General features: G+C 58.3%; 2 protein-coding genes across 2 annotated transcripts in view; both read left to right on the top strand.

The window, feature by feature from the left end:
- Positions 1–3,533: 3,533 nt before the first annotated feature.
- Positions 3,534–14,028, top strand: CUNH15orf39 (chromosome unknown C15orf39 homolog). The gene is made up of 3 exons (XM_012457625.3): positions 3,534–3,711; positions 7,957–10,713; positions 12,615–14,028. The coding sequence occupies exons 2-3, from the start codon at positions 8,007–8,009 to the stop codon at positions 12,980–12,982; spliced, it is 3,075 nt and encodes a 1,024-aa protein (XP_012313048.2). The 5' UTR covers positions 3,534–3,711; positions 7,957–8,006; the 3' UTR covers positions 12,983–14,028.
- Positions 14,029–23,072: 9,044 nt separating this feature from the next.
- The window catches only part of LOC135275313 (golgin subfamily A member 2-like), a 2,388-nt gene continuing 1,659 nt past the window's right edge, over positions 23,073–23,801 (top strand). Inside the window, exons 1-4 of the mRNA XM_064376781.1 lie at positions 23,073–23,078; positions 23,318–23,350; positions 23,451–23,669; positions 23,753–23,801. The exon at positions 23,753–23,801 is cut by the window's right edge and continues 45 nt beyond it. Coding sequence (XP_064232851.1) covers positions 23,073–23,078; positions 23,318–23,350; positions 23,451–23,669; positions 23,753–23,801 — 307 coding nt within the window. The remainder of the gene's footprint in view (positions 23,079–23,317; positions 23,351–23,450; positions 23,670–23,752) is intronic.

Genomic DNA, 23,801 nt, shown 5'->3' with positions numbered 1-23,801 from the left:
CTAGAGTTGCTATTACTGATTGAGGGTAGTTGGCCAACTTCTTGGTGTTTTGAACAAATAACTGGACAAAACATCCTAGCAAGGCAGCAAGGGCTGGAGCAAGAGGCTCAGGAGCGCTGATTACGGAATTTTCTAGGGTTTATGTACCCTCTAGAGGTTTCCCATTGGTTCACCCTAGTGGCCGGCAACCAGTCTGATTGGTTAAAGAGTAGGCCCACGACCAGTCTGATGGGTTGTGGGAGGGGACCAATCAGAGGTACTTTCATTTTCCTGCTGCCACTCAGCAACTGCCACACAGCAAAAGGAGGGATTGCAACTACCATACAGCACTGCCACCTAGAAAAAGGAGGGGTTGAAGAGGGAGCAGCCTCTGCTATCAGTTGGCATGAGTCGACCTTAGGTTCCCTGCCTCCAGACCCTATTCTCCTGCCTTCTTACCACTGGTTGAAGGCTTACTACAAATCAAGCTGTGGTCACTGGAGCCCTGTATCGAGTCAGGTCCCCACAATGAGGATCGAGCTAAGAGCTAAGGGGCTTTCCTAAGCCATATAGCTTGGTAGATCAAACCTCAGCATGCTTGTTTTTTGAATTCCTGCTTCATATGGTTGTAAGAATTAAATGAGATATCAATTATCTCCTAGATAGATGTGGGGGCTCCATACCCAACCACTGACACTGAGATATTCCTCTTCTGGGAGGGGAGAGGGAGCAATGAGGAAGTAGAGGGCGGACAGGGCAGCAAAAGCAGTCTGAGAGATCTCCCTGGAGGAGGCAGCGTCTGTAGCTGGGTCTGCAAGGATGGAAGGGGGCATTGCTGTGTGTCTTAGGGAAAGGTGCCATGCTTCTCTGTTTCCCTGCCTGTAGAGTAGCTGCCAGCTCCACCTCACAGTCCTCTGGGGGCTCCTCCAAGGAAGGAGATTTGTAAATAGCAGGTGTGGCCTCATTGGAGGGAGCGCCTTTGTTATTCATAACCAGCATAATAAGCCAAGGCTCAGGAGCTGACCTTTTACCTTGCCTTCCCAGGGAGCCGGGAGAAGCAACCAGTGTCTGGGGTGGGGTGGAAGAGGGAGCAGACGGCAGACCTGGTGGGGGTGGGGTGGGAAGAAACCTCCTTTTCTATACTACTTTCTTTTTCTGTGTTAACTCCACCCAGGAAGCCCATATAAGGACAGACTGTTCCCTTCTCTGCTTTTATTCGCACGATTCCTTCTGATTAGAATATCACATCTCTGCAAGACCACAGTGCTGATAAAAACATGTGGAACTCCCAAGGCGGTTACCTTGTGTTGGTTGCCTTCATTCTCCACAGGCTCTACACACAACTAGTGGTGTAGAGAGGAAAAGGGCAAGGTCAGAGCCTTCAGGAGCTCATTGTGTGGGGACACCGAGTTTCCTAGAGTTTACAGGCAATTTCTCACACCTATGTTGGCCGACACCGCCGTTGGTAAGGCAGATCTCCCACTGTTCCCATTTTGCAATGAGGAAACCTGAGGCTCAGAAAGTTACAAATAGCTTCCAAGTCCCCCAGTATTGTGTCCTTTCTTTGGCAGTCCAGGGTGTGTAAGTGATGTGGAAAAGCAATAGACAAGGTACGGCTGAGCGGGGCTGTGGTCTGTGTGAGGTGTCCCTGAATTAACACAAGGCTCAGCGGCGCTGCAGAATCTTAACTGGCCCTTAGTGTCGCAGGCAGCTGCTCATCCCGGCCTGGTTGGGTCCCACTCTAGCTCAGAGAAACTGGAGAGACCACCAGGCACATCTGAGCACACAACCTGAGCATCCTAGACCCCAAGGGCTAAGAACACGGCCCTCCTCCCCACCCCCACTAGCAGGGCACCGCCACTAGGATAGGGTCATGGGTGTGGTGCTAGAGGAAGGAGGGGCGAGCAGACTTGGTAAGGGTCAAGAGCAGGCAATAGCTTGTGATCAGAGGGGCTGCAGGCTGGGGTTAAGGGTGTGATGTTTGATGTGACCCTCTAGCTGTCAGCACACAGATGTATTTTCCTGAGGCTAAGGTGTGGCTGCAGGAAGAGCCCCAGGCTGGGAGCCAGGAGATCTGGGATTTCGTACCAGTCTGCTGTGTGACCTGGGGAAAGCCCCAACCCTTTCTGAGTGTCTACTCCCCAGATAGTTCCAGACTGTAATTTTTTTTTTTTTTTTGAGATGGAGTCTCGCTCTGTTGCCCAGGCTGGAGTGCAGTGGCGTGATCTCGGCTCACTGCAACCACCGCCTCCTGGGTTTAAGCGATTCTCTTGCCTTTGACTCCCGAGTAGCTGGGACTACAGGTGCTTGCCACAATGTCCGGCTAATTTTTTGTATTTTTAGTAGAGACAGAGTTTCACTGTGTTAACCAGGATGGTCTCGATCTCCTGACCTCGTGATCCGCCTGCCTTGGCTTCCCAAAGTGCTGGGATTACAGGCGTAAGCCACCGCTCCTGGCCTCCAGACTATTTCAAGGTCTTTCAGCTCTAAATGAAGTGACACTCTTCCCCCTCCCCCAGGTGACCTCACTTCCTCTTCCTACCTGCAGTGCCCAGCCCCTCCTCAGCTCCAGCTGCTCCAGCTGCTTGGTGAGTCTTAGAACCTGCAGCCTCAGGCCTGTTCTGCTCTGACTCAGGCAGAACCTACCTTTGGGATTTGAGGGGTAGTTTTGCTTCCCGAACTGACTCTGACCTTTGGCATGGCCACCTGCCTTCCCCTCCCCCACTGCGCACACCTTTTCCCAGACGTCGGGCAGCCCAGGAACTTCGAGGAACCAGATTTCTTCAGATCAAGTAGCAGCACTGAAGGGCTCTCATCCACAGTCAGATGGCCCAGGGAGAGGCACCCCTTCCACCCCTCCAGCCTCTCTTCGCCATACACCATTCCTGGCTGAGCATGCTTCAACCCCACCGGCCTCACAGGCTTCACGCAGGTCTGCCTCACGGAGGCAGCCTCGCTTACTTTGCAAGTTCCCCAGCACTCTCATTACCAGCCCTTCCAGGGATGGAGAGATCGCTGCTTCCTCAGACAGTCCTGCCCTAGCAGGAGTTGAAATACATTTGTTTGGAAATTGTCCTCACTGACTACACAGAAATGAGGAAACAGATCAAGGAGCCCTTCTCCAGCCCCCTAATACAACTAGTGCTGGACAGGGGAGTGCCGGCACCTACTGCGTGCCACATATTTGCAAACACCCTTTTCCACGCTTACACTGCCACTGCTATGAGGAAGACAGAATTCCACTTTTGCAAATGAGGAAACTGAAGCTCAGCGAGGTCAAGTGGCAGGAGCAAGGTCGCATTGCTAGAAAGTGGCAGTGAATGAACGATCTAACGGAGTGACTGAGGGCGCGTGACGGGCCCGCCGGGCACTAGTTCGTGGAGCGTGGCGGGTACTAGCGGCGCACGGCGCCCGCGGCCCGCTCCCGGCGAGCTAGCTGGTCCCACGCGGGCGCTCGGCACCCGCAGGCTCCCAGAGGCGGGGCCGGGCTCTGCCCCCACCCCGCGAGCCGCCCCGCCCCCGCCCCGCCCCCAGCCCGCCCCGCGAGGGACCGCAGACGGCGCCCGGCGGCGGCGCGAACGGCAGCGAGGAGGGTTGCTCCGGGCTTGGTGCTCGTCGCGACTTCCCGCGCAGGGCCCGGCCGGACCAGGACCCGGAGCCTGAGCGACGTTGGAGGATGCGGACGCGGAGGCGGCCTGGGGTAGCGGCGGTGGGAGGTCTGGCGCTCTGCAGGTAGGAGCTTTCCCGCTGGGCGGGCGCGGAAACTTGGGCCGAGTTTGCGGGCGGCGCGTGTGGGGAAGGGGCGGGTGGCGCTGCCCCAGGGCGCCCCTACCGGTCGGCCCGGGGACTGAGCACGCCGCTCCTGGGCCGTGGTGCTGAGGCTTCTGGCTGCCGCTGGCCCCCTCTGGCGGGCTGCGGGGCAGGGGTGGCGCCGCTGCTCCGACTTTCCCCGGACTTCGAGGCTCCCCGGGCCTGCTCTCGCTCTGGGGCTCCGGCTGAGGCCAGACGCCTAATCTAGCGAGAAGGGGCTCAGGCCGAGCTCTCGGGCCTCCTGCAAGGCCCGGCTCACGTGGATTGCTGGGGGGAGGGGAATCTTGTTGAGGGGAAGGGGATGTTGTAGGGGGGCGGGGACAAGGGGTGACTGGAGGGCTGGGCCTGGGGCGGCGGGTGCTGAGGCGCCGCGGGGCCCTGGACGCGCCCTGCTGGGATGGGACGGCCCTGTGGTTTCCTTGCCACCTCTTGACTCACCCTCTGGCCTCAGCCCAGGCTGGAGGGATCGCCCTGAGGCGGAGGCTGCCCGGACCCCGCGGCCAGGCCGCCCCTGCTCCGGGACCTCCAGCTGGTCTGCGGGCGTCGGTGTGGGGCTGGGTGCGTGGGCTTTCCTGAGTGCACACGTGTGCCGGGGCCCGAGCGAGGGGAGAGCGCAGTTCTGGAATGGCGTGTGTGCAGATGTGGGCCATGCACGGACGTGCAGGCACGGGTTTGCATGCGTGGCGGCGGCCTGTGTGTCAGCCTGCTGGATGCATGTGCGTCTCAGCGCTGCCGGGAGGGGCTTGGGGACACCCGGAAGCCCGCCAGGTCTGGTGCCGCTGCAGCCTCAAAGCCAAGTTGGCTGTGGGCCCCAGGCACCAGAGTCATGCTCAGGGCGGTTAGGAGAAAGGAGATAGAGACCGATCTGTTCACCTTCCCCTCCACTGGAGACTTTGGGCTGCCCCAGGTTGGGTTGTAGTTGTCTGGAGAGCCCAGAGCCTCAGGTAGGGAAGGTGGGAGGTGGAAGAACCCTCCTCGAGGCCCGATCCAGCCTTCCGGGAGCATCCAGATGCTGGCCACAATTGGGCAGAATCGAGTTCTTCCTGGTCTTTCCCATCGGCCATCCCGAGGCCCCTGGAAGCTGAAAGCGGGAACGGAGACAGCTGTTCCTTTCCCACTGCCTGAGGCAGGGGTGGTGCTGCGGTGGTGGGCTCTTCTCCGGGACCCTGGCCTGGGTGCTGAGTGAGGTTGGAGCTTGGCAGGGAGGATCAACAGAGCTGCTTCTCCAGGATGACCTGACCCTGCTCCCTGGGCACATGCCCTGTCCGAGAGCCTGGTTGCCTCAGTGTGGGTCAGGGAAGGAGGCACCTACATTTTGGCAACTGTTTTGAATGAAGGAGCAGCCTCCCTTGAGGGAGTGTATCCTGGGCTCTCCACCTCCTACTGGCAGGAGAAAGGTCACTCCCACACCCCTAAGAGTTCTCTGTGGGCTCCATGGAGTCCCCACCACTCTCACAAAGACTCCCGAGGGTCCCAGGTGGCCTCCTGTCTACTGGCTGGGTCCCAGGTGGGGGCCTCAAGAAGTCTCCAGGGCAAAGGGTATTGCATGGGCTGAGGCCCAGGAGAGAGGGACTCCTGGGGTTGGGGGTGGGGACCCAGTAGGCCCCAAGGAGCATGTAGGGGAGGCAAGACCAAAGTCAGCACTTAATTAACCCAGAGTGTCCCAAGGGTGGAAGTGGGGAGGGTCCACACCCCAAAAACCTACAATTCCTTCTCAGCACTGCTGTGGAGTGAGAAGGGGGCTTGCACCCCTGGATAGCAGGTTTCTCTCATAGGACACTGCTGTTGGTACTGTCACCTGTGTCCTAATGGCCCCTCCATGTCTTCTGTAGGCTGGCCTGAGGTGTGGGGTTCTGTCCAGGAGCTGAACCAGCTTTCTGAGTCTGCCTTGGTGGGCGTGGGCACTGGCCCCCACACTAGCTTTGCCTTTCCTAGCCCCAGAATGTGCTGGTCTAGCTCAGCCTGTGGCTGTCATTGGCTCCAGCCAGAAGCAAGGAGAGGGCTGGTCCTTTCTTGCTGGTCACTGAAACCTGTGACACTGCCCTAATCGTAGCAAGATTGAGCTGGCTGATCCTTTGTAAGCCACTGAGTTTCTAGGAGCAGGATGCTGGCTGGCGGAGGTAGAGGCAAGTCAGCGTGGCCCCAGCAGACAGGCTTTAGATGACCCCCTCATGGGTCACTGGGCATCTGTTGCCCCGAGGACAGTCCCCATCCTTCCTTGGTGTCTTGCCTTAGAGCTTTGTCTTTCTTCAGCACAGTTTTTCCATCAATAATACAATGGGAGTAGTGGCCAGTTAGCACTCTGTGGCCCCTGGGGCCTCCCTCCCTGGACTTTCTTGGCTCGTTGCAACCTCTGCCTCCTGAGTTCAAGCAATTCTCCTGCCTCAGCCTCCTGTATAGCTGAGATTACAGGCATGCACCACCATGCCTGGCTAATATTTTGTATTTTTACTAGAGACAGGGTTTCACCATGTTGGTCAGGCTGGTCTTGAACTCCTGACCTCAAATGATCTGCCCACCTAGGCCTCCCAACGTGCTGGGATTACAGTCGTGAGCCACCACACCCAGCTGCCTCCCTCAACTTACATACACGTCCCTGGTGCTGTCTTGCCCCCCCCTCCCCGCCCCGTGTGCCTTGGAATCAGCCATCTGCAGCTTGGGGGCTGGGGGTGGATCCAGGCTCCTCTTGCTCAGGGACCTTTCTGCTGGTGCTGCAGCAACATCTGCTGGGCTGCCCTGACTCCTGCAGAGGGGGAGGAGCTTTTGGGAGGGATGTGTCTTGTACTGACTGATGTTCCCTGTTACTTCTCCTAAGGGACTGCCCTCCAGAGCTAAGTCCAGAATCTCTGTGTTGGCTTTGGGCCTAGGGATCTGGGCTGGAGGCCCGGCTCTGCCATTTTTGACAAGATGAGCAGGTCAGAGGAGTGTCACAAGAAATCCGTGAATTTGTAGACAGTACTCAGATTCCATGTTTTGGCTGCAGTGGGCATCACTATGGCATCTTGAAATAGAACCCCGTGGTGGGAGGCAGGAGACCTGCTTCCAAGAAGGGGTGGGGGTAGGGTACGCCAAGTGACCCTCAGACCCAGTGTGCCTACAAATTGTGAAACCCTAAGAAGGAGAGGGTCTTGGGAGTTGTATGTAGGAAAATCCAACAGAAGGGGCCCCTGGAGTGTTGGGGTGGGGGGTCTGTGTAGAATAATTCATTAAACAAATGGTTCTGCAGCTTAAAATATACGAGTTGGGATCAGGTGTAATGGGTGTTTCATGCCTGTGATCTCAGCACTTTGGGAGGCCAAGGTGGGAGGGTCTCTTGAGTCCAGGAGTTCAAGACAGCCAGGGCAACATAGTAAGACCCTGTTTCTATGAAAAATACTAAAATTAGGGGCCGGGCACGGTGGCTTACGCCTGTAATCCCAGCACTTTGGGAGGCCGAGGCGGGTGGATCACAAGGTCAAGTGATCGAAACCTTCCTGGTCAACATGGTGAAACCCTGTCTCTACTAAAAATACAAAAAATTAGCTGGGCATGGTGGTGCGTGCCTGTAATCCCAGCTATTCAGGAGGCTGAGGCAAGAGAATTGCCTGAACCCAGGAGGCGGAGATTGCGGTGAGCCAAGATTATGCCATTGCACTCCAGCCTGGGTAACAAGAGCAAAACTCCGTCTCCAAAAAAAAAAAAAAAAAAAAAAAAAAAAAAATACTAAAATTAGCCAGGTGTGGTAGCAGGTGCCTGTGGTCCCAGCTCCTTTGGAACTGGGAGCATGACTTGAGCCCAGGAGGTTGAGACTGCAGTGAGCCAAGTTCATATCATTGCACTCCAGCCCAGGCAACAGAGTGAGACCCTATCTCTTTGTTTTTTTTAAGATGGGATTTCATCATGTTGGCCAGGCTGGTCTTGAATTCCTGACCTCAAGTGATCCACCCACCTCGGCCTCCCAAAGTGCTAGGATTACAGGTGTGAGCCACCACGTCCAGCCACCCTGTCTCAAAAAAATACACACAGGAATTGAAAACCCCTGTCATGTGGCTCATGCACTCAGTCTTAACAGGGCATCAATTAAGGGTTAGGTTCTTGGGTGTGGCAGTGAGCCTATGGGAGCAGCCCTTTTCTGCTTGCCTGTAGCCTGTTTTCCTGACAGCGCTTGCCTCTCTCCCTCTATCCCAGGTCAGAAGTTGAGTAGCAGGGGCCCAGGAGGGCTCGAGGCCTTCATAACGATGGCAGAGAAGCGACCACTGGGAACTCTGGGGCCTGTGATGTATGGCAAGCTGCCCCGTTTAGAGACAGACTTGGTGCCTGAGCATGGCCTGCCCCCCTCTGTTGGCAGCCAGGTCCCCTGCAGCTACAAGGGGTCCTACTTCTCCTGCTCCATGGGGGATGCTGCCAAGGCCGAGTCTGAGCAGTTGGCATCCTGGACCCCATACCCACCCTTGTACTCTACGGGGATGGCAGGACCCCCACTCCGGGCGGAAAACCTGCTGACCAGCTGCCTGTTCTACCATTCGCCGGCAGAAGGCGCTGAGAAGATGCGGGACTCCAGCTCTGCTGAGCTCCTGCCCTTCAGTCCCCAGGCCCACTCCTACCCAGGCCCGCCGCTGGCAGTGCCCAAACCTGTATACCGCAACCCTCTGTGCTATGGGCTCTCCACCTGCCTGGGGGAAGGAGCGGTGAAGAGGCCACTGGATGTTGACTGGACTCTGGTGACCGGGCCCCTGTTACCCTCGGCTGACCCACCCTGCTCTCTGGCCACAGCTCCTAGCAAGGGCCAGACCCTGGATGGCACCTTCTTGCGGGGGGTGCCAGCTGGGGGATCCAGCAAAGACTCCTCAGGGAGCTTCTCTCCCTGCCAGCCCTTCCTGGAGAAGTATCAGGCCATCCACAGCACGGGCTTCCTGGCCTCCAGGTACACAGGTTCTTACCCTAGGAACTCCAAGCAAGCAGTGTCCGAGGGGCCCTCCAATCCTTGGACCCAGCTGGCCCAGCCCCTGGGGCCACCCTGTCAGGATACGGGGCCCACCCACTACCCACCACCCCACCCTCCACAGGCCCCACCTTGCCCTCCAGCCTGTCGCCACCCAGAGAAGCAGGGCAGCTACAGCCCAGCACTCCCACTGCAGCCTCTGGGGGGCCGCAAAGGGACCGGGTACCAGGCTGGTGGGCTGGGCAGCCCCTACCTGAGGCAGCAGGCAGCCCAGGCACCGTACATTCCCCCGGTGGCGCTGGACACTTACCCCTACCCCTCTGCCCCCCACCCAGCACCCTCACCAGGCCTCAAGCTGGAGCTGCCTCTTGCTCCACGGTGCCCACTGGACTTTGCCCCCCAAACACTGGGTTTTCCGTATGCCCGGGATGATCTCTCTCTCTATGGAGCATCCCCTGGGCTTGGAGGGACGCCACCTTCCCAGAACAATGTGCAGGCTATGCCACAGCCCGGTTCCTTCCAGAGGGCATGCCAGCCTTCCCCAGCCAGCCAGCCCTGCTTGGAGCCTGGGAGGCCTGCACAGGAAGTGGAAGAGAAGACCTGGCTGCCCAGCTGCAGGAAAGAGCAGCTCCAGCCACGGCTCAGTGAGCACTCTGGGCCGCCCATCGTCATCAGAGACAGTCCAGTTCCCCGTACTCCGCCGGCACTGCCCCCCTGTGCCCGGGAGTGCCAGTCTCTTCCACAGAAGGAGGGTATGAGGCCACCCAGCTCTCCACCAATGCCTGTTATTGACAACGTCTTCAGCCTGGCCCCCTACCGTGACTATCTGGATGCACCTGAGGCCACAGCTGAGCCTGACTCTGCCACAGACGAGCCTGACTCAGCCCCAGCCACCAATGAAAGCCAGGACAAAGAATGCAGGGGGTCCCTGCCCACCCAGGAGGGCCCCTCAGGGAGTAAGCCCTTAAGGGGCTTTCTTAAGGAGGATGTAGCCCTGGACTTGAGTATGAGGAGGCCCACAGCAGAGGCCTCCCCCGTCAAGGCTTCCAGTCCTGTGGAGCATGCCAAACTCACTGCAGCTGGGGACGTGCCAGATGTGGGCAACATGGCGTCAGATCTGCCAGGCCTGAAAAAGGTAGACACAGAAGCACCAGGCTTGCCTGGGGTGCCAGTGACCACAGATAACACGCCAAGCACCAGCTTCCACAGCTCTGTGGCCTTCATGTTCCGGAAGTTCAAGATCCTTCGTCCGGCACCTGTGCCTGCAGCTGTGGTCCCGTCCACGCCCACCTCAGCTCCTGCTCCTGCACAGCCTGCGCCCACCCCCACATCTGGGCCCATTGGACTGCAGATTCTCGCTCAGCAGCCCTTGTCCCTGACCTGCTTCAGCCTGGCACTGCCCAGCCCTCCAGCCACAGCTGTGGCCTCCCCTGCTCCAGCTTTGGCTTGGGCTCAGGCTCAGGCTCAGGCTCCAGGCCCTGCTCCGGCATCTAGTTCAGCAGCAGAGGACTCCCCGGAGCAGCACTTTACAGGACTGCACACATCGCTGTGTGAGGCTATTTCAGGCTCAGTGGCCCACTCTCCTCCAGAGAAGCTTCGCGAGTGGCTAGAGACGGCTGGGCCCTGGGGCCAGGCTGCGTGGCAGAACTGCCAGGGTGTGCAGGGGCTGCTGGCCAAGCTGCTGTCCCAGCTGCAGCGTTTCGATCGCACCCACCGGTGCCCCTTCCCCCACGTGGTGCGAGCTGGCGCCATCTTCGTGCCCATCCACCTGGTGAAGGAGCGGCTCTTCCCTCGGCTACCACCTGCTTCTGTGGACCATGTGCTGCAGGAGCATCGTGTGGAGCTGCGGCCCACCACGCTGTCAGAGGAGCGGGCGCTGCGGGAGCTCGCCCTGCCGGGCTGTACCTCACGCATGCTGAAGCTGCTGGCACTGCGCCAGCTGCCCGACATTTACCCCGACCTGCTCGGCCTGCAGTGGCGTGACTGTGTACGCCGCCAGCTGGGTGAGCATGGGGCTGCCCCAGTGGCCACCGGAGCGGTGTGAGCAAGTGACAGGTGTGTGTGCTGTGTGAGTGGTCACAGCTGGGGCTGAGTAATTCTAGGGACTCCTCCTGCCTGGGCAGGGGACTCTTGGGTGGGCTCTAGGTACCCCCACCCCTTGACCCTCCAGACTGTTAGTGAGCACCTTCATAGCCTCCTTTCTAGTCCTCTGAAAGTGCCAGCTGCTCTGTCCCCATGGAAACTCCTTGGCCTCCCCTGGTGCCACACCTTCCTGGGTCCCTCCTCCTCTGCCTGTGCCTTCTCCATCTTGGGTGTGGTGTTCCTGGTGCTCTGGTGAGACCCTGTTTTCTAGCTGAGATTATTTCCCTGAGTCTAGCCCAGCCTCCCGATTTCTGAGCTTTAGCCCCAAATAACCCACTGCCTGCTGGTCTTCTGTACTGGGTCTCTCTCCCACACTGAACTTATCCCAAATCACACTCCTGAGCCTTCCTCACTCGCCACCCTCAGTCTTTTCCACGTCAGTGAAGGGCACCCCTGTTCACAAAGCTCCTCATGCGCGAGACCTGCTGAGGGTCACAGGTGCCTTTTTGACCGTGCGGTTTTGCAGTCCTCCCCAGCCCTGACGTCACAGAAGTGTGCCCCTAGGCTGCGTTGTTTTGTGCTTTGTTTTTCCTCTACTCGATGTCTTGTGTCTACTGTTCTCCAGCTTGTTTTTTTAATGTCCTGGAGGATCACACAACTGCCGAAGTGTCCTGTGGCATGTATGATCCCACTTCTTCAGCTAGGGATCTGATGATGGAACCAGGTGGATTCCACCATTGCCCCTCTTACATCAGTACACCTGGCATCACGGCCTGAGGCCCCCTCTAGTTTTACTCTCCCTGTGGCCTCCACCACCACCCTCTCCCATCCGCCGCTTCCTATAGAAACTGTTCCTCCTAGTTCGATCCCCATAGCAGCAGCCTTGCCCTGGCCCTTACCTGGTCAGGATGGAGAAGGGCCTGAGGCAGTGAGATGCGGATGCTGATCAGCAGCCTGGCTGACCAGCATCCCTGATCCCTGAACGTTTACAAAATTGGAGCAGATGCCTTATTGGGATGCAAAGGAAATCCAGGCTCGGTCGTTCTGTTACTGAGTGAGGGTCGGGCATCACTCAGGACCGGGCTGCCCAGCTCAGTTCTCTCCCCATACAGTTGGGCTGTCTGGGGTCCAAAGAGGGTCAGGTCCGTTTCTTCTGGGCTGCCTGGTAGGCAGTGGAGTCTGGGCTCCACACAGTCCCCGCCTGCTCTGAGTGGAGCTTGCAAGAGTCAGGGGCCTGGGAAGGAAGTGACTGGGACCAGGCTTCCTGCCTCTGGCTGAATCATGTTGCCCCTGTTCTCACTCCCTCTCCCTGTCCTTGGGGGCCACCTTTCTGTGTGTTCCCCTAGACAATGATTCTGGCCTGTCTTTCTTCTGGGTTCCTGCGCTCCCCAGCGTGCCTTTTAGGGCAGTCCCTGCCTGGGCCTGGGCTGGGGCTTGGGTTCTGGCTCTGGGGCTAGCATAAAGATGATGGCTGTCTTATGTATGGCAGGGCCCTCTGTTCACATGCCTCAGTTTTCCCATCTGGACAATGGGTATTGGGCCAGGCCAATGGTTCCTGACCCATTGAGCTCCTTGCCTCTCATCCTTGTACACAAACAGCCTCTCCTGAGCAGTGCCCGCATCAGATAGAGCTCTGGGGTCACCCGTGGAGAAGCCCATCTTTTTGGCTTGGATGGTCTGGCCAGTAGGCACGTGTGGGGAAGAGGTGTGATGCCAACCTGATGTGGGGCAGAGCAGAAGCACTGTCTGGGAGGCTCTGGAGGCCAGGAGGTGGGACCTGAGGGTACGGGGTCTGCAGCCTGACTGTGTGTTCATTTTGCAGGTGACTTTGACACTGAGGCTGGAGCTGTGTCCCCCTCAGAGCCCACCGTGGCCAGATATGAGCCAGAGAGACTTGCCCTGGCTCGAAATTCACTGGCCCCCAAGGTCAGGAAGCCAGGGAGGAAGCCACCAAGTCCTGGCCCAGAGAAAGCAGAGGCAGCTGCTGGGGAAGAGTCCTGTGGTGCCTCCACTACCCCTCCTGCCAGTGCCAGCCCTCCTGGCCCCACGCTGAAGGCCCGCTTCCGCAGTCTGCTGGAGACCACCTGGCTCAATGGGCTGGCCCTGCCCACCTGGGGCCACAGGGCCTCAAGACCAGACCGGCCCTCGCACCGCCCACAGCTGCTGGACCGCCGGAGCCCTCACCTGTAGCGCTGGTTGCAGGTGCCGTGTGTACGGCGGTCACTCTCCAGCCTTCCTTCTGCCTGCCCAGCTGCCCGGGCCAGGAGTGGATGCTGGGGCCGTGGCTGCTCTCCTGGAGGGGGTCCACCTCTGACCCTGGGGCCCACCCAGGATGGGCTGCGAGCCTCTGAGCTTTTCATGTGATGGTCTTTATTGGATAGGACTCTTTCCTGTTCTTCCCTAGAGAGCACATACATGGGCTCTGGAGCCTGACAGGCCTGGGCTTGAATCCTGGCTCGTGTTCTTGCTGCGTGACCTGGGCAGGACACATCACCTCTGCTGAGTCCTCATTCCCCACGTGGAAAATGGGACAACGCCACCTACCTCACAGGGTTGTCGTGTGGATGCTGCCTGACACGTACTCTGTCACGGGTTGGTGTCTGCTTCCTCCCTGGGACAGGGTGGAGAATCAGAGCCAGAGAACCTTCCTATAGAAAGTCTTCGTGTGTCTTAGGACCTGGCTGTCGTAGAGTGGTACCTTATGCAGTGGGTGTGACTCACACCTTCAGGAGTCACCCCCAGCACCTGGGGTTGGGTTGGCCCCAGCCCTCCAGCCTGGAGCTCCCTGAGGGAACCTGCACTGCCCACTCCCGATCCCCAGTGTTGGTGCAGGATGCAGCCTGGAGCTGGTGTCCTTGTTCTGGGCCGTCACTGTCACCCCAGGGGGCCCCAGGCCTGTCCTGAATTGACGGCAGTGCTTCCCTGAACTGCCTCCCCTGCCCCAGGCGTTCTCCCAGGAAACTTGTGTTTTCTAGAAGCGAAGCAGCTGCCGGGACTCAGGGACGGGTGCAGGTGGGCTGAGTGGCAGCTCAGGCCCAGAAGGCCTCTGAAGATCTGGACTGAGGATCCTGCTGTTCCCCAAGCCAGAGCCCATCAGCCAGGCCCACTGGCAACCACTTGCCTGTGGAGGGCTGAGCTGAGCCAGAGGCTAGCGAGCTCTGGGCCTTATTTAAGGGATGCTGATGATCCTCTGGGCCCTAGAGGCAGCCATTAAAGCACCTGGCTTGTGTTTGGAAGTGGGGCCTGGCCGTGTGTGGGGTGGTGGCTTTCATGTCCGTCACTGTGTGCCTACCCCTTGCTCTCAGGCTGCTCCCCCTGTTCGCAGTCCAGAAGGTGCTGAGCGGCTCCTGCTCCAGCGAGCAGCCCGCTCTGGCTCTGTGGGGCCCTCTCCCATGCATACTTGCTTCGGGAAATCCCTCCTTCCTGGGATCCCATGGGTCCTGGTGGTGGTGGGTCGGTAGCTTACCGTCTGGTGAGAAATGCTGGTCACCAGACCCCAGCACGTGCCCCTCTCCCAGGGCCAAGCATGCCCTTCATGGTCTGTAGAACTGTCCCAACCTCCCCATTGCTGGTGACCATGTGGCCCACTGATCTTAGCTTGGGTTGGGGGTGGGTGGGTGTGCTGGGTCCACCCTTTAGAGACCCCGCCCCAGCTGGGCTCGATTTCCTCAAAGGCTTGTTCTCAGGGCAGCTAAGGTGGCTTCCTGGGCCGGTCTTCCCCCTCCACCTGGACCTGGGGCCAGTCCACTGGGCGAGTTAGACCTGCGTGGCATCCTGGTGGTGGGGCCCAGCCGCGCCATCCCTCCTGTAGCAGCCTGGCCTGACACTAGGCTGGGATTTGGAGTGGCAGCTGCCATCATCCCCTTACACTATTCATACTGGCCCAGGAAGACTTCTGGGCTGTGGAGGGGACAGGTAAGCACAACACATTGGCCACTGCAGTGTCAGCCTGGGTGAGGGTCCTTGGGACCCAGAAGGGGTTCCTAAACTGGACCTTGAAGACAAGTAGGAAGTAACGTGCAAAGTGGGGTCTGGGTGGACAGAACCAGGCATGCAAAGTCTTGGTGAATCTGGAGCAGGGAAATCCCCAGGCGGGGCTGGGAAGCCTGGCTAGAAATCCAGCAACCCCTAAACTCAGTCCCACAACCTGAGGAATGGGGGCGTGAGCCACGGGGAAATCACGTGAGGCTGCTCCTACAGGGACGGTAGAATTGCAGTGGAGGTGGAGTTTCTGAACCCTGGGCTCCCCCAGGCCCTGGGCAGCCATGGGTGCCTCATCAGCTCTGTCAGTCACATCCGTCTCATTGCCAGCACATGACTGGAGAAGGTGCTTTATTTTTCCTTAGATCTTCCCTCCTCTTCCTTCCCTCCCCCTTCTCCATCCTCCCCTTGCTGCACACCTGTGTCCCTGCTGCTTGCCTGACACACATCACTTACATGTTGGCAACTGTCTTGAATGGAGGAGCAGCCTCCCTTGAGGGAGTGTGTCCTGGGCTCTCCTCCTACTGGCAGGAGAAAGGTCACTCCCACACCCCTAAGAGTTCTCTGTGGGCTCCATGGAGCCCGCATCCCTCCCACAGAGACTCCTCAGGGTCACAGGTGGGGGCCTCAAGAAGTCTCCAGAGCAAAGGGTATTGCATGGGCTGAGGCCCAGGAGAGGGACTCCTGGGGTTGGGGGTAGGGACCCAGTAGGCCCCAAGGAGCATGTAGGGGAGGCAAGACCAAAGTCAGCACTTAATTAACCCAGAGTGTCCCACGGGTGGGGGTGGGAAGGGTCCACACCCCAAATCTCTACAATTCCTTCTCACAGCATTGCTGTGGAGTGAGAAGGGGGCTTTCACCCTCATAGGGGGCTCTGTCCACCAAGGGCCCTGACTGCTGGGGAACACACACCCACAGTGCCCTTCTTTGTGAATGCTAGTCCTTCCACAGCCTGGATGCTTGAGCCTGGCAGAGGGGTAATGACCCTAGGACTGTCTTCAGAAGCACAGAGGCTACTTGCCACTAGGCCCTGACTCTGGGCTGAGCTCAGCAGCAGGCTTGTCACCAAGGCCCCCTGGACAGAAAGGGCTCAGCCCTGAGGACCCAGCACTCCCCACACCTGCATGTCCCTGCTGGGCATCCACCCTGGGGACCCAGCTCTCCCCCTGCCCCCAGCTGCCGGCAGCCCCATCTTGACCCATTCGGGCTCCCTGAGGCCACACCACGAAGCAGCCGGCAGCTGGGAGGAGCACCTGCTGTTTCTGCATCTTTTTTCTGGAGTCACTTGGGTGGGAGGGGCTACAGACTCCAGGGAGCCTGCAGGCCACGCCCCCCCACTCCCTGGCTGAGTGAGCTTTCTTCTCAGGAGTCTGACTGGAGGCTGGGACCGTCCTGTCACAGAGGCAGGTCTGAGTAGTCCAGGCCCGTTCCTCCTGCCCAACAGGGTTCCCTCCTGTTCATTTGTGCAGCTGCCTTTGCCCAAAGCACCAGTGAAGTCTGTGTGGACTGTGTCCCCCGTCCCCAAGGGGGGTGTGGCTCCAGTCCTGGCCTGGAACTCGGATGCCTTAGAATTAGAGGCCACATCTGGGAGGGTGGAGCAGCATGGTCTGCCCACGGCCAGGGCAGGTACCACGTTGGCAGCCCCAGACCTGACACCACGGCTCCCGTGTCCCCTCTCCACTTCCGTCCAGCGCATCACCTACACTACGTGCTGCCCCTGATGAATCCGGACTGTCAGCTTCCCCAGCTCAGCCGGGAAGTCCCGCCGACCCTAAGGAGAACGGTGCCTCCTGACTTGGGGGCTGTGTGGGAATGGGCCTGGTGTGGGGTGAGGGAGGTTGGGGTGAGGCAGGTGTCCAGCGCCTCTCTGTTTATCTTCCTTTCTCCTTTGCCCACAAAGGAGGCATCTTCTCCATGTCCCTCTGCCACCCTGAGGACATAAAATACTTCCCCAGGTCTATCTTCCCTTGGACACGGCCCACCTACCTTCCTGTGGGACTCGGGGCTTTGTTTTGTCCTGTGACCCACATGAGAAGCAATTATCCCTACTCTGCTCAGCTGAGAGAGGTAAACTGAGGCAGAGCAGGGGAACAACTCTGGATGTTAATGTCAGTCAAGAGCAGCCCTTCCCCGAGTGGTCAGGTCCAGTGGACACCAAGCGTGGAGGCTGTATCAGTCCGTTTTGCATTGCTCCGGAGAAATACCTGAGACTAGGTCATTTATTTCTTTCTTTCAAGGGGTTGGCAGGGCCACTAGGCTGAGGGTTGGAGACCCGTCTCCTAGTCCCAGCCTGGGTCTCCATCACTGGCTAGCCGGCTCTGCTTGCTGCGTTTTCTCCACACCTGCCTCCTGCAGCCCAGGGGTCAGTCTGGGTGCAGGCCTGGGAAAGGTCCAGGAGCAGATTCTGCCCCCCAGCTCATGCCTCCTGTGCACCAAGGCAGCCAAAATGCAGCAGCAGAACCAGGAGCGCTGGCTTGTCCCTGTAATCCCAGTGTTTTGGGAGGCTGAGGTGGAAAGATCGCTTGGGACCAGCCTGCACAACGTAGCAAGACCCTGTCTCTACAGAAAATAAAATTAGGCGTGGTGGCATGTGCCTGTAGTCCCAGCTACTCAGGAGGCTGAGGTGGGAGGACCACATGAACTCAGGAGGTCAAGGCTGCAGTGAGCTATGATTGCACCACTGCACTCCAGCCCGGGCAACAGAGCAAGACCCTGTCTCTAAAACAAGAAACAAAGTGCACCCGTGTGTGGATACCAGCTTCTGGTGTGTGGACCTGACCTCATTCAGCCCCAACGGTGAGTGGGAGGCTGTCTGCTATCTTCCAGAACATTCCCACCACTACACCTGTGTCCCTCCTGTGTTCCCTGGCAGACTTTGTGAGGAGGCCAGTCACCTACCTCTCTGGCTTCCCTAAGGCGCAGCTCAGACCATCCTTGCCAGTGAGAACCTTTTCCTGAAGAGTATTACCCTCACCCGCAGGCCTCCTCATTTCAGAGCTTTTGGTGGAGTGAGTACAAGGATTGACTCGCTGCTACCAGCTGGGAGGAATTGTCCCTAGGGTTGGGTCTCTGGATGTCATTTGAGGATCTAGACGAGGACCCAGATGCCTGTAACCTGAAGGGCAAGGGCCTTGGCTGCCTGGGCTTCACACAGCCCCTCGTCCAGCCTGACCTTCTGGGACAGGCCAGACCCTTCCATCCTTTGGTCTTGGTCCCTACTGGGAACTCTGATTTCCCTGACTTACCTACTTTGACTCCAAAGGTAATAATGCCGACATCCCCCATGAGACAGAGTGACAGACTGAGACTATCGTAGGGTTGCCTGGCTCAGAGTCACCATAGCCAGGCAGAGCTCAGGTCCTGGCCCTGTTCAAGGCTTTCCCAAAGCCCTTCTAGCTCTGGTACCTGGGTTCTTCCTCACCCAGCTGCAGCTCCCCCTGCCCCAGGTGACAGAGAACCTGGCCAGCTGTGACCCATAGAAAATTTAACTTTCCTTCTGGTGAGGCATGAGAACCTGCTTGGGGCGGGAGGGAAGAGGGGTCTGGGGGCCCTCCCAGCCCTGCCTCTGGCGTTTGAAGGATGGTGACTGGGCATCAGCATGGTTTAGGCTAGACAAGGCGGCCCCTAGGTTTATAGCCTGGCCTCAGGCACTTGCTGCCATGTCACCTTCTCCTCTGCAAGTCCTGACCTGGCATCCCACCTAGTTAAAGGTCCTCAGGCCTCCTGCCCCTGGGCATTTCCCCCACTCCCTGCCCAGGCACAGCTATCCTTGTCCTGGATTCATCTTCAGAGATTCTTGTCCAGCACACAGCTTTGCTGGACGACGCAGGCTGGGCCGGGACCCCTGACCTGCACTGACATCTCTTTATGAGTGTCAGCTAGACTGAGCTGCAGCTTCAGGATCAGGACAGGCTCTGACTTAATTGATGTGAACCCGGACAAGGGGGATACATCTGCTTGAGTTCTTGGCCTGTATGGTCTCTTTGGGGCACGATGCCCCTCTGTCCCATGCTTAGGTGCCCACATGTGGCCACAAGTGCCTTTCCTTCCACCATCCATACTTCAGGCTGCTGTCCAGGCACCTGTGGCTCCAGGCAGAAGCGTGAGTGCAGAGCCAGGCCTGGGCGGATGTTTCACGGGTGCTGCAGGAGCTCACAGCATTGGCCATGCAGCCTATGGCCATCCATTCCCCTTCACTGTGGCTGGCCCCTACTGCACTACCCTTCCAGGGCCAGGCCTGGAACCAAAGTGACTTCTCTCTGGCCCTGACAGGTTCTTGGCTGAGCATGATGGTCTTGCCCATTTCACTGATTATCCTCAACAAGAGGTTTATAGAGCCACTTGGGGACATCACATCTGTCTACCACGTCCTCACCAGAGACATGACTACCTTGGGCCGGGCCTGGGACAGTCAGGGGTTACACTCACCTGTTGGGACCCAGATTCAGTGGCTTCAATCTAGGCAATGGGCTGATGGGCAGCTGTCACTTCTCCTCTGCTTGGGGGAGGCAGGAGAGGAAGGTCAGGCAGGAGATCTGCTTGGCGCCCACCTGTGCCTGTCTCACCTGGCTGCAGGTGCATTGGAGGCTGAACCCCCTTCATGATCTGCAGGTGTGGATTTCAGGTTTCCAGTGGATGTCAGGGTGTGCTCCAGTGCTCTCCTGGCCCTAGGGAACCCTGGGCTCCATGAGGCCTCGGCCTAGGCAGGATTGTTTCCCACACTGTCATCTCCCCATAAGATCACCTCTTCAAACATAGGGCTGCATGCTTTGGTACATTTAAAGGTTGAAAAGCAAAAGCCGGCCCCTCCGCTCTCCCGGAGTGGGTGGCCCCTCCCCTCTCTCAGAGTGGGCGGGGACAGGAGTTGCAGGAAACGCTTTCCTTGGGGCGCCACAGGTCCCTCTGGAGCTGCCTGGCCACGCCTCCTTACCCTTTCATCTTTCTCATGACCAATGGGCTTGGAGCATGAAGGCCACGCCCCTATTCTACATTCTAGTGGGGCCCTGGTTACGCCTCCTCCGGCTCAGTCAACACAGCTGTCTGGTAGGGGAGTGGAGCTGCTTACCACTGCTCCCTTGACTTGTGCTGATGTGGCCCCAACCCCGCCTCCCTCCTCAACCCCGCCTCCCTCCCCAACCCCACCTCCCTCCCCACCCCACCATGGCGATGTCAGAAGAAATTAGCCTCGACTAGGAAAAAGGTAACATGCACACAGATCCCCTCCGACGGCAAGACCGCTGCCAGAGTCCATAACACTTCTGAGACACACCAGACTGGGTGGGCCTCCAACCACGGTGCCTCTGGCCTCCCCCTACCAACGTCTTTTCAGTGAGTCCCACCCCTTCAGCAAGGAGCCCAGCCCCTGCCCTTGCCAATCACCCCAGGGTGACTTTGGATGTGCAACTCCTGAGGCTCCCCGCTCCCTACTTGGGCCTCACCTTTTCCTGCTCCATGTCTGAGCTCCCTGGGCTCTGTGGGCTCATGTCTCTAAGGACCTGGGTCTCCCAGCCCCCGCCCTCACCAGTCATTTCTGGGTGACTTTGGGCTGGTGATTCCTGGGAATCCCTGCTGCAGACTCTGCCCTCCCCTCCTGCTCCCCCAGCGCGACCTCCCTGTGCTCTTTGGGCTGGTGTCTCCAAGGACCTGGGTCCCAGCCCTGCATCCCCCTCCCCCATCATGGAGCAGTGACTCAGGCATCTCCTTGATGTGGTCCCCTCCTGGTCCCCCTAGGAACCATCATTACTGCTGAAAGACCAGCCTTTGATCTTAGGACCCAGTCCCCTAAGCATTCTCATCCCATTTCTGGCTCCTCTGGTCGCAGCACAAATTTTCAGCTGGATGGGGAATGGGGACTGTGGGACCTAGGAGCAAGAGGTTTCAGGCTGCCTCACTCCTTTAACATAGACATTGACAGTGTGAAAAGCCTACACTTCCCCCGTGAGCTCAAAACGTTGACAGTGTCTCTGGGCCCCAGGGTGGGATGGTGGGAGATAAGAACCATGAGAGGAGCTGGCACAAAGCAGTTATAGGACAAAGGGTCTGAGAGAGGCAGAACAGAAAATGCTGCCAGCTGATGGGGAAGAAAGGAAGTCAAAGGCTTGGACACTGAGGGGGACAGAACATCTCCATGTGCACTCTCATCTCTTGTAGTCAGCAGCAGGTGGTCACAAGGAGGGCCCAGCGCCACGTGTCACCTTGAAAGATCCAGAGGTAAGAGGCCCTGAGCTGAGGTACAGTGACCCTGCAGGCCAGCCCTCCACCTTGCAGGTGATGGAGTGTCTTAAGTTAAGTTCAGCTAGAAAGAGACACATACGCTCAACAACTCAAAACAGAGAGGGCGCAGTGGCAGCAGAAAATGCTCCAAATGGCAGGAGAAGTGAGAGCTGACCCTTCAGCCCCCCACCTTAGATAGCTCACTGGATCTTTCTGGGCATCTGTAAAATGAGAATAGTCCAGCCAGGGGTGGTCACGGGACTTGGCTTTGTGGAGCTGGGGGCGGAAAGGGAGATGGCAGCCTGTCCAGCCACCAGCCCCTCTCTCCAGGGCCCTTTCCCCCTGTGCTTTGGGCAGATTGAAGAATTGAAAATGGAGAAAAAGCAGGATGCAATTAAAATAGAGGTGGGAGCCTTGCCCACCTACAAAACCATCTGGGTAAGATGGGGCTGGCGTGACCCGGGAGCAGGACTGGCATCAGAGGGCTGTGGGGTGGCTTAGAATGCCCCAGGGAGGTGGGTGGCTGTAAGGGCTTTAAGGCAGAGGGAAAGAGGTCTGTGCCAGGAGATGGCAAGTCTTGATAATCTCCGTGAGCCTCAGTGTCCCCATCAGCAAAGACGGAGGGGTGCCCGTTGTCAGCCACCCACAGTGCTCTCTATCTGAAAGTGGCTTGGAAGACTGGCTGCCATTTGGGTGTGAGGAATCATTAGCAGTGAGGCCAGGTTTGGGGAGCTTCAGAGGAGCTGTGCACCAAGAAGAGTGGTTTTTGTTTTGTTTTGTTTTATTGAGAATCCAGAGGCCCTTATTGTCTGCTTCCTTTCTCAGCTGAACCCCGAATCCCAAAGACCCCAGCAGGGCCCTCTGACTTGGAGAAAACCCTAAAAACTGAAATGAAGTACCTGAGAGACGAGCTATGGGAACAGGAGAGACTGCAGGAGGCGAAAATGAGGCTCTGGGAGCAGGAGGTGAGGCTGAGAGAACAGGAGGAGAGGCTTCTTGAGCAGGAGGGGCTCCAGGAGCAGGAGGAGGAGCTGGTGCATTGCCCACCTGGGGAGCCTGCCCTCCTCCCCAGCCCTCCAGGCCTTTGTTTTCTCGCCTGTAAAATGGGGGAGTGTATGAAATGGGGCTTCTAAAGGCACCTGTGAGCCACAGAAAGGAGATAATTTTTCTAACCTGCCTCCACCTTTCCCGGTGCCATGGGAGGCAGACACCAGGTTCTGGGCTCTCCAGCTGCAGTGGGTGGCCGCTGATTGCTTCTCTCTGTCTAGGACAACGAGAACAGGAGCACACTGCATTTGGAGCAGGAAGGAAAGGAGCTGCAGGAGAAGCTTGACGAACAGGAGACGGTAACCTCTGCCCCATCCAGGAGGGCTGGGAGGCAGGCACCGGCCTCTGGGGAGGGGAGGTGCAAGGCCACAGGCAGCTCTAACCTGGGGGCAGGTGACCCCACACCCTCCAGGGCAGTCCTGTGACCATTTCTTGCTTCCTGCCCTCTGACTTTTAGAGGTGGGTAGCCCTGGGCTCCTCCCAGGTCTGGACATCATCCCAGCTAGAGGCATGGAGCCCCCCAGTCATAGGGCAAGAGACAGTGGTGTGAGAGGCTCTTTACGCTGGGTGCGGTGGCTCACACCTGTAATCCCAGCACTTTGGGAGGCTGAGGCAGGAGTTTGAGATCAGCCTGGCCAACATGGCGAAGCCTCATCTCTACTAAAATTACAACCACCACCACAACAGCAAAGCTGGGCGTGGTGGTGCACACCAGTAATGCCAGCTACTCAGGGGGCCTAGGCATGAGCGTCACTTGAACCCGGGAGCTGGAGGTTGCGGTGAACTGAGTTTGCACCACGACTCTCCAGCCTGGGCCACAGAGTGACACTCTGTCTCAAAACAAAACAAATCAAATCGAAAGTCTCCTTAGATCCAACTGGATTCCGGCCTTGATTCCGCTGGTCACCATTTGACTACTTTGCATCTCTACTCTCTGTTTCTTTAACTTCCAAAGGCAGTTAGCATTTTCCTTGCGCGGGTGCTGAGGATTAAATGAGATGCTGCGTGGAAAGCATTAGTTATGTAGCACACTTGGCAGATGGTGGTTGGCTCCCTCTGCTCGTCCACCAGTCTGTGGCCTACAGTTTAAATGGTGGAAGGAAGGACGTGAGATTCGAGGCTGGGGAAGGAGGCATGGGGTTCTAGGCAAGGGAGGCAGTCTCTTAGGCTGGAGCCAGGGTCCAGGCGCCTGGGCAGGCCACCTTCCTCTGTGGTCCTTCACAGACCCCCTTACGCTCTTGCTTTCTCCACCTTCTGATTCCTCCGGACCCTCACCCCTTCCAGGAGCCGGTGGTCAGACACCATCGTGACCGACAGGTGCACTCTCTGAGGCCCCGAGGGAAGGGGCTGAGCTCCGCCTCCCTGCCCCGTCTGTCCTGCGTATGCCCCTACAAGAACCCTCACCGTTTGCCTTCAGGTGCCGTATCTGAATGCTGCTGGAGCCAGTGCCCAGGAGGAGCAGCCACGGCCCTGTGAGCAGCTCCAGAGACAACAGGTGTGCTGCCAGCACCTGGTTCACCCGGTGGCCTCAGCCCTGAAGGAGCCAGAGGCAGCGGCCCGGGCCACAGGGACTGGGAGCGAGTGTGGGTGTGGGGAGACCCAGCGGGCCCTGCAGGGGACCATCGACAAGCTGCAGGTGAGTGAGTCCTGGCAGGGGCCAAGAAGGGTGGGGGTGGAGCTCGTCACTGCCGAGATGTGACCCCATTATTTTGGCTCCAGAAAGACGTCATGGACATTGTGAAGGACCTGAAAGAGCGGATGGAAAAAC

This window comes from Aotus nancymaae, unplaced genomic scaffold (genome assembly GCF_030222135.1).
Source record: "Aotus nancymaae isolate 86718 unplaced genomic scaffold, 86718_ANA_hifiasm-v0.15.2.pri h1tg000003l, whole genome shotgun sequence".
NCBI classification, from domain to species: Eukaryota; Metazoa; Chordata; class Mammalia; order Primates; family Aotidae; genus Aotus; species Aotus nancymaae.
The sequence above is the reverse complement of the archived record's forward strand: the minus strand, read 5'-3'. Positions and strand labels throughout refer to the sequence as shown.